This window comes from Pleurodeles waltl, chromosome 5 (assembly GCF_031143425.1).
Source record: "Pleurodeles waltl isolate 20211129_DDA chromosome 5, aPleWal1.hap1.20221129, whole genome shotgun sequence".
In the NCBI taxonomy this organism is placed as follows: domain Eukaryota; kingdom Metazoa; phylum Chordata; class Amphibia; order Caudata; family Salamandridae; genus Pleurodeles; species Pleurodeles waltl.
Genome location: NC_090444.1, coordinates 251,260,733 through 251,280,341, shown reverse-complemented (window position 1 = coordinate 251,280,341; position 19,609 = coordinate 251,260,733). Strand labels below are relative to the sequence as shown.

The window sequence follows — 19,609 nt, the reverse complement described above, 5'->3', positions numbered from 1 at the left end:
TATCCCCGTCAGATAGAGAAGGCCCCCTGCTGGACAACTTAGGGAAAAGGTTCCCCTCAATAGTAGCAATAACAGTCAAAGCTGCCAACTCGTTAGCCATTTCAGGCAGATATGATTGCCAAATGTGGGCAGACATGTCCTGTTACGTTGACCTCTTGCCCAGGATGCTAAACTAGAAGCAACGAAGGTGTTGCAGGAAGGAGAGCAGATCGCAGCCGAAGTGATCGATTGTGCGATTGATATCTCACTAATGGGATTCAGACAACTGGCAGGGGCAGCGGTAGCGGTCTTGTGAAGACAGGGCTGGCGAAAATCTACTTCTTTTAGGCCAGAGGTTCAAAGCAGGATACTTGACATGGCATATGATGGGGAAGGTCTTTAGCAAACATGTGGATGACATGTTGCAGTCCATAAAGGTGGATACAGACACAGCCAGATCCCTGGGTACATTGCAGCATAAAAAGCAACCATTTCGGGGAGTGAGAGGATGAGGAACTTACTCCTTTCATGGTGGTTTCCAAGCAGATAGACCACAATACCAAACGGCTCAGGCAGGTTTTCGACAGCAGTATGGACAACACCAGCAGCAATGTCGGGCACCACCTACAGCTGCCTATAGACATACCACGAAGGGAAGAACCGCTACCCGTGGCAGAGACGCAGGTAGAAAACAATGACAGGGCATTAATACCAGCTACCAACTCCACCTGTGTTGCAAAGATTGGAGGCCGCATCACTTACCATGTCCCTCAGTGGTTGAAGATAACATCGGACAAGTGGGTACTAGATATACTATCCAGGGGACATACCATAGAATTCATTCAGAAGCCTCCAAATAGCCCTATGCCAGGACCACCACCTCCAAGGTTAAAACACCTCCTCAGGGAAGTATATGTGATGTTACACAAAGGGGCAATAGAAGTTGTTCCAACACTGCACAGGAACCGGGGATTTTATTCCCTCTTTTTTCTAGTAAAAAAGCCTTCAGGGGATTGGTGTCCCATCCTAGATTTGAGGTCCTTAAACAAGGTTCTGAAAAAACAGATGTTTCGCATGGTAACGCTTCAGGACATTCTATGCCTCTTGAACACAGGAGATTACATGACATCTCTAGACCTCCAGGATGTATACTTCCATATGCCAATACATCGAAACCATCAGAAATGTCTGAGGTTCAAAGTAGCTGGTATGCATCTACAGTTTTGTGTCCTCCCATTCGGATTAAAGTCGGCCCCCAGAATCTTTACCAAAGTGCTAGTGCCAGTTGCGGCTCACTTACGGCAGCTGGGCACACAAGTCTTTCCAGATCTGGACGACTGGCTCATAAAGGCATCCACAAAAGCTCAGGTGGTAAACCACACAGCCACTTGCCTCCGGTTGTTCAAACCTTTGGGTCTTACCATCAATTATCACAAGTCACACTTCCATTCTACACGGAGGCAGAATTTCTTAGGAGCAATTCTGGATACTATCCAAAGCAAAGCATTTTGATCTCGAGGAGATGCAACAAAAGCTATCCAGCATTTCTCAAAAGCTATCAGCAAAAAAGTTTGTTTCAGTTCAAAATTACAAATCATTCATGGGAATGATCTCTTCATGTATTCCATTGATCCCACATTGCCGACTTCTCATGCGACCTTTACAGGAGCAACTGGACTCTCAGTGGCTCCAAGTGAAAGGCTCCTTCGACGATCAAATTCTCATCACACCAGTAATGCGAAGTGCCATGTCTTGGTGGGCAAAACAGACCAACTTATCCAAAGGCCTTTCTTTTCTTCAACAAGTACCGCAAAACATAATAACGACAGATGCGTCACTCGAGGGTTGGTGTGCCCACCTTCAAGATCTCCGGATAAGTGGCAACTGGACACAAAAAGACAAACAGCTTCATATAAACGAACTGAAACTCAAAGCACTAGATCTGGCGCTGAAGGCCTTCTTACCAAGAATATGGAACTCAAAAATTCTCATCAGAATGGACAATACTACAAGTATGTTTTACCTGAACAAACAGGGTTTCACGAAATCCTTGCAGCTTTCACATCAAGCTCAGAGCATATGGGAATGGGCCATAGCAAACCAAATTTCACTGAAAGGGGAAACACCTGCCAGGGAAAACAAATCTCTTAGGTCACACATTTCAGGTAACTAATATACAGTACTGATTGTGTTCCAATCTATTCCCATACTACCACCCTCTGGATATGTAAGGCTTATTTGAACTATGAATAATAGATTTATTTTAGGATGTCAGTAATCAATGTTGAATTGAAAGAAGCCCCTGCACCCTAAACGTCATGGCTGCACCATTGCTAATATTCAGCTGTTCTATTGGACAACTGTTCCCTAGAACTTCACATGTTTCTTTGAGAAACTAACAATTCAGAGGTGATTTTCCAAAAATGTTTTCTCTTGCAGAGCTGTGCAGCACAGCTGTTTGTTAACATTCTGCCACCCAATATACTTATAAAAGCGGTTGGTTTCTTTGGACTAACTTTGAGACTTAATGGCAACTAAACAGATGCAGAAACCAAAGTCAGAGCTCAGTGGTGTTGCACATCATTTGATCACCAGAATTCTGTTAAATGGTAAAAGAATTGATCAATGGCATTGTCATTGGCACCGATCTGAGAAGAAAATATTTGATCCATGGAGGTTACGGGATAGGATTGGAAAATGCACACAACAGTTACTAATCCATCTCACCCAAAATGAATCTAAACATATGAACAATGCACATAAAGCTATACCACAGGCTAATAGCACTTGGAGGTTCACAAATGCAATCCTTGCATTATCAAACTACCAAGCATAACTCTTCTCGGTTGTCCTGAAACTAAAATTCCCAAAATGTGGACATCTATCACTAATGATAGATCGAAGTCAGCTCATCCACCAATCAGTGTGTCATCATTTTCAATGTGAAACATGCATTAAATTCTAATGATAAAATTACAACTGCTGTTCTCCTGGCAAAAGTATGCAAAGTTAAGAGCATTAATGATTTAGCACATCAGTTGCACAGATAAAGTATGGAATGGCAAAGCCAATATGTCTGGATTGGATTTTCAGTTTGGTTGCCCCAGACCTACTGCAAAATATACTTGATTTGCCAAAATAGCAAAGGATGCTTGTGCTTTAGCAGTATTGCATTTAATGTGTAACTAAACTGCCAATGCGTGACTACTAAAATAATCAACCATGTTGCCACTAGTATGTGTAAGAATACAATGTTTTGGAGGCTCTGTGCTGCTGATCATGTGCACTCACTCAGATCAACTCAATGATGCACTCATTCACTGCCCAACCAAGTAACCCCTTACACCATCTCACTCAAGACTCCCCACATACTTACTCAACCTTGACAGTAAGTCATACATTGACTTACTGTCTCACCAGGGATCCACTCACACCAGTTCACGTTGACACACATATTTGGGCTGACTGATACCAATGCACTCTTTTATTCGCTCACTTTCTTAACATGCGTGTACTCACAATAGCTCTAGCAGGGTCCTTATTCATTCATTCCCTCTCAGCAATATGCTTATGCCTTCACTTACTGTCTCAATATTTGCCCACTCAAACCCACTCAACCAATCATTCATCATGCATTCATTCACATCAACACAGTCAGACACATGAAAAGCAGATTTGAAAAGTGCTGCTAGCTGGCTGCCATACTGAGTAAAAGAGCTCTCTGATAGCAGCAGGTACAGCAGCAGAAAGAAGGACACTGAGGAGGAGAAGCAGCAGTAAGTGGGTTTGGAGCTGAGTAGAGGAGAGCATCAGCAGTTGTGAATCATAATTCAGCTTACGATGTGAACTTCACAAAGAAAAAACTTATAATAGAATATGGTGATAATAGAATTGATTTTCATACTGTATTGAATAATAATACCATTGCCTATTTATATATGAATTATAATTTTAAATATGTCACTCTGTACAGTGTTATAATATAAGCTACAAAATCGAATCCCTTATAAATGCCAATTTTGTAATGACAACTCTTTCAAAGTCTTGACTTGAATTTAGAACCAAGGCTTGTCTTTATCTGTGGAGCTGATATTTTGAACACACAAAAGCTGATGGGAGGAATGCTTGCAATAACCATTGGCAATCGCTCGTTTGTTCTAACCCATTGTTTGTTTGCCCGCAACGCCACCTCAGTTTTGACCCAGTCATATGCAAGTCTGTCTTGACCCTGTTCCAGTAGGAACAACCCAAACTGAAATGCTAAGTCAATCCCTTTCTAAACCAGAACACACGCAATACAAGACCAGTTTTGCACTGACTAGGGCTTGTCAGTCAGGTGTATCTTATTTCCAGCAGCACCGTGAGCATGGCACCTACGTCGGGGCGTATCCTTGTCACTTAGGGCAGTACATCAAACACGCAAAAGGTCATGTGGTGAATTCATGCAATAACTTTAACCTCCTAATTGTTTGGGGTAGAATTCCAACCCATTGTTCTTTTGTCTACCATACCACCACAGTTTAGGTCCAGCCATATGCAAATCAACCTTGATCCTGCTCTTCTAGGAACAGTCTAGCTGAAACTGCTTATCCAAGCTCTCCCTGAACTGAAAAATAAGCTACCCAAGACCAGTTTTGCTCTGATTGGGGCTCATTATTCACATGTAGCTTGGATCCAGTGACACAGTCAGCACAGGACAAACATCTGGCCTACCCATGCCACCTAGGATGGTACATTAAACACACAAAAGGGGATGCTTGCAAGAAGTCTAACCACTGGCATTCACTCAGGGTAGCATTCCAGCCTGTTGTTCTTTTGCCTGCCATGCCACCTCTAGCTAAACAGTTTGGGCTGGACTGTTCCTCTTGTACCAGGTTCATGAGTGATCTGCATGTGGCTTGGTCCAACATGAGACAGCATGGTGAGCAAAATAATGATAGGTTGGGATGTCACCTTTGAGCGATTGTCAGTGGTTAGACATATTGCAAGTATTTTTCCCATCACCTTTTGTGTGTTTGATGAGCTGATACCTTGGACACCAATATCTCCAATTGTGTAAAGCTTGCCGTGCTCTTTGGCCAGTGCAGTTTCTGTTGAAGTCTTACCACAATCTCATCATTGCACAAGAGCCAAAAAAGAGTCTACAGTCTTTTTGTTATTTAGGCCAGGCTTATGCTACCTGTTGCTATGTTGCTTGTTTATTTTCCAGTGGTATGGATTGCACTATGTATGGCTGTACTGATAAGATAGTGGGTGTGATTTTTTTTTATGGTGCACATTGACTCAAGCACCCAGGACATGCACCTCTCGCATGTTTTGGTATGTTTATAGTTGTTCTACCTTATGTCCTTCCTGCTCTTCAAAGCTGGAAAGTGTTCTGATCTGCTTGAAAGCATTTAATCTGTGAGATGAGGGGTCTAGAGGTCTGTGGCTTTTTAACTTAGGGCCTGATTTAAATCTTGGTGAATGGGTTACTCCATCACAATGGTGAGGGATATCCATCCACTGAAATCTAAATCCCATTATAGTTTATGGGATTTAGATATCGACAAATGGGATATCCATCACCGTTGTGATGGCGTAACCCATCCACCAATATCTAAATAAGGCTCTTAGTCTGTTTCATACCTTTGCCACAGATGTCTCATCTGGTCTTAAAACTGTGACTTCAGGATATTTTCTTTCATCATAAGACATGAAGGAGGACACATCCCATTCTAGGGTGCAGGGCTGCCTGATTAGAGGAGCGATGGATTCTGAAATGATCAATGAGTGTAGAGAAGATGAATTGTTGACTGAGTTTATGAGGAGCCTGAATGGGGACATATACAGCAGAAAGATATAAATGCAGTAGTGCAATTGCAGAAGGCAGTCTTTGTACTTGGTTACATCCTGGTTAATTTTGGATGATTGTAACCCTGTTGTACTGTACACATTCCCCCTTCCCCCATTGCAAAAAAGGTGGCAGATATGTATTTGCTGCGAGAACCCACTATTCAATGCTAGCAGACCTTTCAGCCTAGTTGCTTGTTATAAGTCAAAGACCTAAAAGAGACCCTCAGCATTTCACTGTGGTAGCAGAATTACCTTGTTTCTGTATTTCCAGGCACACCTACCATCATTGTTACAAGGATTGCTTAGCTTCTCTTGAATTGTGCAGAACCGCACACAACAACTGATCTGACCAGCCTAAACACAATTTTTTACTACTGCAAATTCACAGCAGCGAATCACTAAACATGATTTTGCACCTTTAAATCTACTCAGACTGTGCTGTAATTAAACATCCAACATTTCTCCTGTAATTTAGACGGCATCTGGAGCTCCCGAAGGGCTACCTAGCTATACGACAGTCTGCGGGTTTCATTCACCCAAAAACACATCAAAGAGCAACTTTTTAACCCCGTCGCTGCCAGGCCTTTCCCCCTTCTCTGCCAAGCCTTTTTTTGGCTATTTGGGGCAGTTCTCGCGTAGGCCGTCATAACTTTTTCTTCACATAAGCTACTCACGCCAAATTTGCGTCTTTTTTTTCCAACATCCTAGGGATTCTAGAGGAACCCAGACTTTGTGGGTTCCCCTGAAGGAGAACAATAAACTAGCCAAAATACAGTGAAAAGTTCGTTTGTTTTTTTTTAAATGGGAAAAAAGGACTGCAGAAGGCGGCTCGTGGTTTTTTCCCTGAAAATGGCATCAACAAAGGGTTTGCGGTGGTAAGGTCACCATCTTCCCAGCTTTCAGGAACCCAATTTTTCAACACAATTTTGACATTTTACTGGGACATACCCCATGTTTTACTATTTGTTTGTGCTTTCAGCCTCCTTCCAGTTAGTGGACGAAATGGGTGAGAAACCAATGCTGGATCCTACAAGTGTTTCCTACAAAAAATAACAGCTGAAATAAAAACATATTGAAATTGAGGTGAAAAAACAGCAATTTTTCTCCACGTTTTACTCTGTAACTTTTTTCTGTGATGTCAGATTTTTTAAAGCAATATACTGTTACGTCTGCTGGACTCTTCTGGTTGCAGGGATACATAGGGCTTGTAGGTTCATCAAGAACCCTAGGTACCCAGAGCCAATAAATGAGCTGCACCTTGCAATGGGTTTTCATTCTATACCGGGTATACAGCAATTCATTTGCTGAAATATAAAAAGTGAAAAATAGGTATCAAGAAAACCTTTGTATTTCCAAAATGGCCACAAGATAAGGTATTGAGAAGCAGTGGTTATTTGCACATCCCTGAATTTCAGGGTGCCCATACTAGCATGTGAATTACAGGGCATTTCTCAAACAGACGTCTTTTTTACACACTGTCTTACATTTGGAAGGAAAAAAGGTGGAGAAAGACAAGGGGAAATAACACGTGTTTTGCTATTCTGTGTTCCCCTGTGTCTCCCAATAAAAATGGTACCTCACTTGCGTGGGTAGGCCTAGCACCCGCAAAAGAAAATGCCCCAAAACACAACGTGGACACATCACATTTTCACAAAGAAAACAGACCTGTTTTTTACAAAGTGCCTAGCTGTGGATTTTGGCCTGTAGCTCAGCCGGCACCTAGGGAAACCTATCAAACCTGCGCAGTTTTGAAAACTAGACACCTAGGGAAATCCAAGATTGGGTGACTTGTGGGGCTCTGACCAGGTGCTGTTACCCAGAATCCTTTGCAAACCTCAAAAGTTTGCCAAAAAAAACACTTTTTCCTCTCATTTCGGTGACAGAAAGTTCTGGAATCTGGGAGGAGCCAAAAATTTCCTTCCACCCAGCGTTCCCCTAAGTCTCCCGATAAAAATGGTACCTCACTTGTGGGTAGGCCTACTGTCCGCGAAAGAAAATGCCTCAAAAAACTATCTGGACACATCAAAATGATCAAAAACAAAACTACCTGTTTTTGCGGGGGCACCTGCGTTTTTGGTCCTGGGCTCAGCAGCCATCTAGGTAAACCTACCAAACCCAGACATTTCTGAAAACTAGACACCCGAGGGAGTCCAGGGAGGTGTGACTTGCGTGGATCCCCCAATGTTTTCTTACCCAGAATCCTCAGCAAACCTCAAATTTAGCTAAAAAATCTAATTTTTCCAACATTTCTGTGTGGGATTACTGCACTGGGACAAATTTCATACCACTCTACGTTCCCCCAGTCTCCCGGTAAAAATGATACCTCATGTGTGTAGGTGGGCCAAGTGCTTGTGAAAGGGAAGAGTCAAAAACATGTCGATATTGAGGGGGAACCAAAGGGGGTCCAAAAGGGCAGTTTGCAAAAAAAAAATGGGCCAAATGTAAAACCGAAACCCAAAATAATCAAAAGTCTTCTTGCTTGCTCTGGGATAAGATGTTTTAGGGTGTGGGGAGAGCTGAAAGACTGTTACTCCCTTCAGTTGGGGTGGGGGCATAACCAGGCCCATACTGGTTGGTAGCCACCACCCCAATGTATATATATATTTTTATTCCCTGGCATCTAGTAGACTTTCTGCCCCCCCCGGGGTGTGGATCAGGGGTAATTGCACCATATGCCCACTGGTGGGCAGAACAACTTTGGCCCCATTTATTTGGGGTGGGGGTATGGTCATACCCCCACCCTCTTATTTTGGAAAAGATAACTTCCCTGGTCTCTGGTGGGCTTTCTGCCTCCCCTTGGGGGCCGAATAGGTCCATCTGCCCAGCGGGGGCAGATATGGCCAACAGTAATGTGCCCCCATGGGTAGCGACCCTTACCCAAGGGGCTGCCCCCATAAAGAAAACACACGCATACACACACCAATCCCTGGTGCCTAAGTGGTTTCTGCCACCCTTGGGGACAGATTGGCCTAACAAAAATCGGCCGATCTGCCCCCAAGGGGAAGAAATGGTCTAAATACAATTTGCCCCTCAGGGGAGTGACCCTTACCTAAAGGGTCGCTCCCCTTGCGTGAAATTGGCGCAAAAAAAATCCCCGGTGCCTAGTGCTTTCTAACAAAAGTCGGTCAATCTGGTCTAAATAACTTTTGCCCCCAAGGGGAGCGACCCTTGCCTAATAGGTTGCTCCCCATCTCTAAAAAAACAAACAAACAAAAAACAAACAAACAAAAAACAAACAAACAAAAAACAAACAAACAAAAAATAGCCCTGGCGCCTAGAGGTTTCTGCCCCCCCCAGGGGCAGATCGGCCACACAACAATAGGCTGATCTCCTAAAATAAATTTGCCCCCCACCCCCGGGGAGTGACCCTGGCCTAAGGGGTCGCTCCCCTTGCCCCTCATAAAAATAGGCCAATCTGCCCCCAAGGGGGGCAGAAATGGCCTAAATATAATTTGCCCCTCAGGATCGCTCCCCACCTCTTTAAAAAAAACAAATGCCCCCCTGGGGAGCGACCCTTGCCCAAGGGGTCGCTCCCCTCATGCCAGTCTCCTTTTATAAAATAATCCCTGGTGTCTAGTGGGCATTTCAAAAGCCGGATCGCTTTACGATCTGGCTTTTGAAATGCTCTGAGAGACTTCAAAGGGAAGGAAATCCCTTTCCTTCCCTTTGAAGCTTCTAAGTGCCCCCATCACATGATCGGAAGAGAAATGCTTTGCATTTCTCTTCCAATTGCGTTGGAGCTGAGCTTCCAGCACAATGGGAGGGGGCCTCTGTGAGGTAAGCGCCCGATCGCGTGCTGATGTCACAGAGGGGGGTGGGAGGTTGGGGGGTTGGAAGGGGTTGGAAGGGGAAGGGCTTCCCCTTCCATGCCTGCATTTGGGGGGTGGGAGGAAAGACCACACAGGGAGCGCTAGCGCTCCCTCTGAGCTCTGTGCCCAGGACGTAATGGTTACGTCCTGGGCACACGAGTACTGTGCCGCAGGACGTAACCATTACGTCTGCGGCACAGAAGGGGTTGAGGACAGATTGTGCATCGAGCGATCCGCGGTTTGGTATGGGCCTTCGCGACTTGATGACTCGCACCTGAAGCCTGCGAGGGATTGTGACACTGAGGCTCACCGCAGGGCACTGGGCCGCATGAACGGGGAGGGAGTCCGTGCTGTTCAAGATTGTAGCGGGGCTGGACGTGTCCCCGGTGGAGAGTGACTGCGATCGCTGAGACAAGACCGTACCTGCACATGGTGCGGAGGTCTCCTGTACGGCCTGCCAGAGTTTGCCAGGAGTGCAATCGGCAGCAGCTGTATGTGCTTGGGAGCACAGTCAGTGAGTCCAAAGAGATGCCTTCTCTTAAAGTTACATTTACAGCTCCAAGAAACCATCCCCCCCCCAGGGTGCCTGATTTGGTGTGAATGGGCCACCCGGTTGTCGGAACCTGACAATTAGTACTGCTGCAAATCATAGGCAGGAGCACCGATAGAGACTCCTAAAAAGACAAGCATTGGTGACTGACTGGTGCAGTTGTGAGGTTACCGCCACAGGTGTACTTGAGCTGGTAGAGAATACCAAGCCTGCTGAATCAGATGCTGTAGGATTTGGGCACGGTTCACTAGCTTAAGCAGGCATACCTATTCGTCACCAAGGTGCCAACAACCACTAGGCCCCAACCTCGAGACACAGGTTGTGCAAGTTCTGCAGTGGCAGAGGAGTCCTCCTTCCTTGTTGCCCTATAACTGGGAGGTGCTGGTTTGCTTGTGCTCCCCGGGCTTGGTACACCAGGGTGAGGAGGAGTCAACTGGGTACTGAGGCGTCCTCTCTATCCCTCTTGGACTACCTGGTTGGATACGGATGGCATGGGATGCTGACATGAGAAACACCTGATCTCCCCCCCTGGATAACAAGAGTGCAGATCTGCTCGTGCTCCCCCTAGCACCTCTCAGAACTGTGGTGGGACCTGCCTGAATAACGAAGGCCTCAAGTGAGCACAGCTGTGCTTGATTGATTGGTCACTTTTGTTGCTTGACAGCTTCTTGTATTGCATGGTGCATGATGGGGAAATCCGTCGCAAAACAGCCTAAGCTCACTTTTGACCATTGCAGGCAGATGCACATGCTGGATAGCTCCCCAGATGAACACCAGCTCAATCAGGGTGAATGAGTGAGTTCATCCCCAGTGGCAGAAAGCAGAACCATGTTTCTAGACCTTAAGCAAAGCCTGACAGCTACTGATACTAAAATAAACCTCTTGACGGGCAGGTTTGATTGCCTCAAAGACAAAGTGGACAAACATGATGAACGCATCACTCAACTCAAATGTCACTCGTCGGATGTGAAGGATGAACATTTCTCAGCAGGAGAGAAATTACTCTGGAAGGAAAAGGTCCTAGAAGTGATAACGAACACGAACAAAGATCTGGAAGCCAGGTCCAAAAGTAAGAATCTCTGCATTCTAGGAATATCCAAATCTACGGACTATGTTGAGAGGATGCTTCATGCATATTCAGCAACACACTCTCGAACATCTTTATTGCAGAGAGGGCCCATAGACTGCTGAGTCCGTGGCCCCGGCCTGGCGCGCCTGTCTGTCCCATCATAGCCAAGCTGCTGATTTACAAAGATAGAGACACTGCCCTACACCTGGCACAAGAGAAGTAGCCAATCCACTACCAAGGAAATGAGATCCCCATTGCTGGAAATGTTTCTTGCATCCATCTTTCTGGATTACACATTCATGGTGCAGGCCGCCTGAAGAAACTTCTTGTCTGTAAAGCGGCTGCTCGAGCGCACTGAAGCTAAGTACTCCTTACTTTGCCCTACCAACCTACAAATACAACACTCTGGCAAGACCCACTATTTTACAGACCCGAAGGCAGCCACCAAGTTCACCAAGACTATCCATATACTTCAGGAGAGATCACCTGAGGCAGCTAAAGATGCAGGCTCAAGCATTTTAAGGACAATGACTGAGACACTAGAAAACCTCGGGGGACTTTTCCTCACCTGAACTGCACATGGCGACATGTTACGCACATGCGACTCTGGCCTCCTCCTGTGGCTAACTATTTTACCCAAATCGAACAACAGAGGCCCACTTCTCAGACGGAACCAATGCTACTGCCTGCACGCTGGAGAGCAGAAGACGCCCTTGGGCAGCTGATATTTCACTGTTGGATGCCTGGGAACTTTAGATGTCAGCTTGTGCTGAAGGCGTGGCTTGTAGGCAGGAATGACCATGCAGCTGCCTCTGACGAGCCCTGCATGCCTGGACCATATTCCGCTCCGGCCACCCAGCTAACCTTGGCTGGGGAGACTTCCGGGCCTCTAGGATGCCCACTTAGGAAGAGTCCCAAAATTCATATTCCAATTGCATGTTTGCTGGGGTTCGGTGGGTGGGTTGGTGGGAGTTGGCCCATTTGGGGGGCCAGTGTGGGAGGTGGGTGAAATGTATTGAGGGTGTTATTGCAGTTTTTCTACATACTTCCAAATGTTATGTTCTCCCCCTCCTTTGTCACTACTCAGAGTGCTAAAGTGCGATCTCAGACCTTGTTCATCCATCGGCACAACACTGACTCCCATTTCCCAGTCCTGCCTTAAATGCAGACAATCAGGTGTGTTACCTGAAACATTCAGTGTTTGAATGATAGGCATGAGGCCCGGCATGTTCGGTAGCTTGCTCTAGGCACTACACCTCACAGAGAACATGCTAACAAAGCTAAAAGCGGGATGTCTGGGTGAAAGACACGTTGCATATTACTCTAGCTATGTGCGAGGGGTTGCCATTGTTATTCCCAGGGTACACCTTAGTGAAAGAGCAGAGTTGTATGCGACCTGCCTGGCATTATGCCTTGCACTCTGGTGTGACCAGGTAAGACTCTTCCATATATGCCCTAATGTAGATGACCCACTTTCTTTGCTGAAGTGTGGCAATTGGCTGGCCCGTTGGGCGCTGTTATAGGGAGGAGATTTCAACATAGTACTTGACCCACTGGCGGATAGGTCCAGTGACACCAGTCAACCGCATCCAAAGGCAGTGGCACAACTGCGCTTATTTATAAAGGATAATTATCTCTTTGACCTTTGCTGTTTGAGGTATATGCATGCTACAGAGGGCACTAGTATAACTGCCACTCACACCACATGGTCGCGCATTGATAATTGGCTGGCCACGAAAGATGAAGTTTGGACTACCAATGTGACACACCTACCGAGGACGCTCTCGGACCATGCCCCTGTGCTGCTGGAAATTATACCTCCGGGTAAGGGCATGCACGCATTTACTGCAGGCTGGGACCCTACAAGATCAGGTATTCAGGAAGGACATTAGATTGGCCATTAGAGAATATTTGGAACTGAAGTTCAGCAACATCACACGCCTCTTTATGGGAAGCTTTAAAAGCTGTAATGCGAGGGGTAAGCATAGCGAAACAGACAGGGATGCTGTGAGAATTGGGCAGTGAGTTGTTGTGGCTGGAGAGGGAAATGCGATAGCTATACCTTCAAAACATTACATCCTGCAGCACATTTACTCTGGGTTTGATCTGCTGTAAACTCTTGGAATATGAGAAAGTTATGCACAGAAAAACTCACCATCTGGGGAAGGAGGCTTATGCCATAATGTATGGTGAGGGAGAGAGGAAAGGTACACTTTAGCCAATATTATTTGTAAACCATGGGCTAGCGATATTACAGTAGCGCTGCAAAACAAAAGCTTTAACTAGCATGCAGGACTGAGGCTATTCAGAGGGAAATGATCGCATTCTTCTCCTCCCTCTATGCCGCCAGGCAACATGTGCTGTCGTAGTTTGGACTCTTGCTTTGGGCAAGACTGCTGGTTAAAGGATGACAGTGCTTATGTTTGTAGGTGACTATGCCTATCCTACAACAAGTCGCAACTGTAGTACCACCCCTTCCAGCTCACTAGCAGTACCCCAACAAAACCCAAACAGTTAAAAGTGATTTGTGGCAGTCTTTACGCATGGACTCGGAAGTATGATATCCCAGGGATAATTGTGGTTAAACGGAGATTACTCCTTTCTCACAGATATATCATGTCTCAATCAAAGACAGGCAATGACGAAGATGCAGTAAGGTGTCAATAGTTTTTATTTAATACAATGCGGTAAATCACATGGGCTGCAATGATTAAGATAATGAACAGTGCAAGAGATAGAATGGTAAAGATGAGAGTCATAATTATGAAGACCCCAACATCTTGCATTAGCATGGAAAGACATAAAGTATGTAGTATATCCTAGTACCCTATAGTGATGGGCCTAACCTTCTACTTAGAAGAGAGCTGGGTATGTTAAACCTAATATGCCAATGCCATGTCCCGGGAAGGAGCCCCCAACCCTTGTTGCCTTGGAATGAGGTCTCGAGCTCAGAGTTCGGAAGAATACGAAGTCCGGGTCAGCATCATGACGACGTGCAGCATCGATAGCAGCAATGGTATCTGGTCAGAATCCCTCTGACTGTCTGTCTAAAGTGTGATGTATTTATACAGACCTACATAGACACTGGCGTAGGTTGTTCCAAAACAATAGATAACACTGCATGCTTGGGACGGTAATTTCTAATGTGAGCACCTACAGTTTGTTTGTTTGTTTGTCTTTGTCGCATGAGTTGACGCATTAGCGCGGTGACACTGATAACACAACTCTAAACAAAAGGGCCTAACTATAAACAAATCAGCCATTTTAGAATAATTAATCTAATAAATGGTCTAAGACAGAGCAAGCTAAGTAGGTTAAAAGTCACTATTTGACGGGGCATCAGTCTGCAAGCCAAAGGCTAAGCTAACTCACTTTATCCCATTAAAACAAAGTAGGATTCACTACAGTGCCACCACCTCGACTCATACATTGACTCTATTCAATTGCAATGACTGGATGCAGTTCAAGTTGTCTCAGCTCTTCCTGGTGATAGGGCACCAAGCTTAGATGGGCTCACCGATCTATTTTATAAAGAATTTCCGCAGGTCCGAGCTCTACACTTATTTGCCATGTATGGGGAATCCCTCACTGCTGGTGTCCTTCCTCTCACCCTTCCTCTCACCCTACAGGAGGCTCTGATTGTGACAATAAAACCAGAGAATGAACCTCAGAGATATGAGCCATAACACCTACTATCAAAGATCAATACCGATGATACAATTCTTGCAGAATGAAATGCCACACGACTGCTCCCACTACTACTGACTATTGTTCGACCAAACCAATCAGGGTTTTGTCCCAGAAAGTCCACAGCCCACAACCTGCACAATTTTTTCACCATAAGTCATACTATTGACCCAGGCCTCAGTGCTGCTGTGGTTTTCTTAGATGCCGCTAAGGCCTTTGATTCCCTTGGATGGCCCTACCTACTTGCACTGCTGTCATGCATTGGAATAAACTTTCTGAGTTTAACTGGTCTGCTCTGCTCCTAACCGACAGCCCTCTTGCAGCTCGCTGGGACAGTAACCCCCCCCTTTTCCTGGTGACTCAAGGACCCCTCCATTCCTGGTGACTCAAGGAACCCGAAAGGGATGCCCCCTGTCTCCCATTCTTTTTGCCATTGCTATAGAGCCACTTGTGGTTTGAGTGCGGCAGCATCACGCTCATCGTGGCCCGGCATTTACGCCCCACATAATTAACATCTCTCTATATATGGATGATGTCACCATATACGTGAGAGAGACACAGGTTAATTTGGACCCCTGAACTGGGAGTTCACCAGATTGAAAGGTATCTCTGGCATTACAATCAGCTGGTCGGTACTGTTCCCCCTGACGGAGGCAACAGTGGAGTTTGCCTCAGAATTCCTGTTAGGTGGGCAAAAGAGCAGGTGAAAAATGTTGGAGTTTGGCCTAGTAGAGACTCCAAGGTGAACTATTGGCGTTTGCTAAATTGGTTAGATGAGTGACCTGAGGGCTGCCGTAGACTCACGCTATCCCTGATTGGTAGACTGGCCATCCCTAAGATGGTGGTCCTCCCTAAGTTTCTCTACCTGTTCATAAATTTGCCCCTTCCCCTTACGGGGGATTTCTTTTGCCAGCTGCGATCACGGCTCATTTCCCTTACATGGGCTGGTAGTTATCCTCCATTGGCCTGGTAGCTGATGACGCTCCGATTTGAACAGGGTGGACTGAGAGCGCATGGCATGGATTTGTACTACTTCAGTGCTCAGGCACATTTTGTACACTACTGGCTCTACCCCCCACAGTTTCTGACACATACCGCTCCTGAAAGCAAGCACGCCGTGCCCTGCCCCTTTCGGGTGGCAATGTACTTAAGCCCCAAGTGGCCGAAGGACCAGGTTAACACAGTTGCGTGCACTGTGCTGGTGTGGAATGAGCTCCTGCAGTGAGCCAGCATTAACTACCTATTTGCTCCTTTGTTGCCAGTTATCAGACACTTCGCTTTTACTATTACCCAAGATTATTCAAGATTCCGTTACCCGGGGTAGGCTGTGCCATTTACAGCTGACGTCTATGGGTGCCTTATACCGGAAGGCACCTTCATTGATCTACAGCCGCCACTGCAGGCCCCTGTAGGGATGGTCCTCGAGTAGTTTACGTACTGCCAACTCTGTTCTGTAGCCCACAGGATTCATGACTCATTCCACATTGTTCCTCTCACGTTTCATTCACTTGAGGAAACACTCACTAACCTTTCTCCTCGCCCGCTCATTACAAGGCGCTACACAAGCACGCAGGAGTGGCACCAATACAAGTTCCCAATAACTGGCAGGCTTGGATGGCTGACCTGGCGACCCCTCTTGCCGACGGACAATAGAAGCATTGCTACTCACAACCCTGAACGCTCTCCCCAAATTACAGGTTATGCCTAGTACATGTTAAATTTCTGCATCGCCTATGCAACCCCTCAAAAAATTCATAAATTGGGATTACTTGATGATGCATGTTGGGTGCACAGCAGAGCACGTCACACTGTTTTTTACATCTTGATGAGATTGTCCGGGAGTGCAAAGATTATGGATCACAGTTTTTGATACACTAATATACATTACCGGGCACTCTCTGCAGCCCTCACCACACGTTGCACTTCTTGGGTACGTAAAAGACGTCCATCAGGGCGTTCGTAAATTGGCAGATCTTCTGCTGGCGAGGCAGCGCCTGGCAATCCACTGGGGAAGATGCCTAACGCTGAAAAGGGCCAAAGGGCTTGGGGAGGCACCCTTTTGCCAGGAACACCTGTCTGCGTGCGGGGAGCTATCGCCGGCGAGATCTCGGCCCAAAGTTCTATGGACCCACTTGAGGAGAACCTCAGTACCCTGGTTGATTGAGATGCCATGGCCGCTGCCTCTGGTGAAGTGGATCCTCTTCCCCCCAGGCTGCTGGACCAGGGCCCTCTGTGTGACTCCTCTTGAAAAGGGAATACTGAATTGTCACTGGGCACCTATGCAAGCGATCGCTGGATCTAGAAATAATGTCGCAAAACTACTCTTTTTCCCTGATTAGTCACCTCCCCCTTCTCTTCTGCTGAGTTTTTTCTTTATTCCTCTTTCCTCCTCACTTTTCTTCCTGGTCATTGAATCATGATGATGAGATGATGCCAAGAATGTAAACGCCTAGTTGTACTTTGTGACATTGTACGAGAGTACATTGTTTTTTGTCCTGTTTAAAATTCAATAAAAATATTATTTTTACAAACATCTACCTACACACTCGCAGTTCTTTCTGTTGTGTGTGTTTTTCTATGTGTGCATGGGTGGGTTGCAAAAGTTTGCAGTATTAGTATCATCTTAAGAACTTTTGGGGCCTGGTGCAAGGCTTATTTTGGGGCCCCCTATCCTTAAGAACGTATTACCCATTTTTGTGCTAACAGTAGCCCGCATGATGGCAAACAAAAACATGAAATGTCTTTCTGAGGATCCCAAAAGTCCTCAAGATGACACTGGCCAAAGAGAGACAGAGCTAGGCAGAGAGAAGAAGAGGCGTTCGGATGTAGAAATAGATGTGTACTAAAGGGAGATAAAGTTCACTTTCCCGGAGGGGGGGAGGGGCTGGATAATTGTCCACTTTACCCATGCCTTAAACGTCCCTATCCAGGGTCGAGTTATCAGCAAAGTAGATGAACACCCAAAAACCTGAAAGTTTGCGTGGAAGCGCAATGGATTTGGCTGGCATATTTTCAGTCGGTGGGAATGGGCAGGGGGTACTCCAGTGATATCACAATTTCCCATAAGTACCTCTGATATTCTTTGTGAATTCCAGAAAAATCAGTGATTTACGGAAATGTTGACCCATATTTATACTCTTGTAGCACCGCATTTGCGTCATTTTTTGTCGCAAAAGCGAATTGTATTTTGTAAGGTTGCGCCGCTACGGCACTAAAAAAGTATAAATATGAGCCTTTATGCGCAAGCCTACGAGTGTAGGTTTCCGACTGTCTAGCCAGGGATTTTGTGAATAAGGTCTTTATTTTAAGTATTTGCTTGCCTTTCCGACTACATGGTCAGGGGCTTCTTAAGCCTTTGTACATTTAGGTAACATGCAATAAACAACAGAATAATTATCTGGCTGTGGCAATTCAGAGCAAGACAAGGCAGCTGGTAGACTGTTGTAGGCAAAGGAGCATTTTCAAATACCTCTTCTTTGGGAACAATACGATGAATATATTTTATTTTTACAAAATCACATAAAAGATGCACTGGTCGCCTGCATGATATTGAGATCCAGATGTTTTTGTAAATGCAAACCAAAATGCAATTAATACTTTTTTTCCAAACTACGGTGTGTCTTGCACAAAAGTGTATTAGTCTATTGTCATATATGGAGTAGAGGGTGAACGCTGTTCTCAACTTCTCAAAGGGGGGGAGGGGGCACTGAAAATAATTTTGGAGAAATAATAAGAACAAACAATTGGAACATATGATGCTAATAAAAATATTACCCAAGGTGAGCACGCATTTACTAAAGAAAGGCTGTGTATGGGTTTCAGTGCTAGAGCAATCCTTTCAGTAAATGCCCCTGAGGCAGATTGAGCCACAAGAGTGTGCTGGTGCTCAAAAAGTAGAAAGGACACCTCGTTCTGCTTGGAGAGCATACGTGAACAGTACACTTGTTAATATTCAATTCACCAAACGCAAAAAAGTATGGTATATAAAGAAAGATTTATAGGTTGAATTCCAAACACTTTTAGGGGGTACAGGGTATACCTCTGAGATGAGAGGCACTTGAGACTGCAGTTTGATAGGGTGAGTATGCAGACGTTTAGTAGAGGTTACAGATGAAACAAACCTTTTTTGGCAATATGAATAATTGAAATGTTATTTTTACAGCTTTTTTTCCAAATGGATGGGGACATGTGCCTGAAGATAATTGAAAATGGAAAACACAAGGATATCCACATTCGAGAGGGAGAGGTATGTGCTTGTTTAATTGTGTATTCTGTATTTTCTTTTACATGTGGTCATTAAATGACCAGCTCCAATGCATGCAATTAGAATCCCGTTTTTTAAAGATAATTCTTATTAACATCCATGATAGAAATGGAAAATATAAAGGTTATGCAATGGGAACGTTTTTTCATCTGCCAGGCTCTATCGAAATTATAGATGAATTGTAATTTACCTCACACTAAGCTCAAATGAGTTTCAGTTCATTACAGGGCCCTTCAGTTGTACAAGCGGCTCACTCCGTAGATAAAAGCCAAAGAAGAGCAAGGTTTGTTCATTGAAAAAGTGAGATAAAAAGCAGCACAGTGTAATAGAGTATCCAATGAAAGTACTAAACGCGGTACCTGAAAAGGGAAAAATGCAAAATAGTCATCAGAACATTGGAATGTCGGGAGCCCCAT

The 19,609-nt window shown here is 45.3% G+C and overlaps 1 protein-coding gene across 2 annotated transcripts in view; it reads left to right on the top strand.

Moving 5' to 3' along the window:
• Positions 1 to 19,609, top strand: part of HAAO (3-hydroxyanthranilate 3,4-dioxygenase) — a 704,001-nt gene that overhangs the window by 312,222 nt on the left and 372,170 nt on the right. For both annotated transcript variants that reach the window (XM_069236711.1, XM_069236712.1), the window contains exon 3: positions 19,092 to 19,175. In XM_069236711.1, coding sequence (XP_069092812.1) covers positions 19,092 to 19,175 — 84 coding nt within the window. The remainder of the gene's footprint in view (positions 1 to 19,091; positions 19,176 to 19,609) is intronic.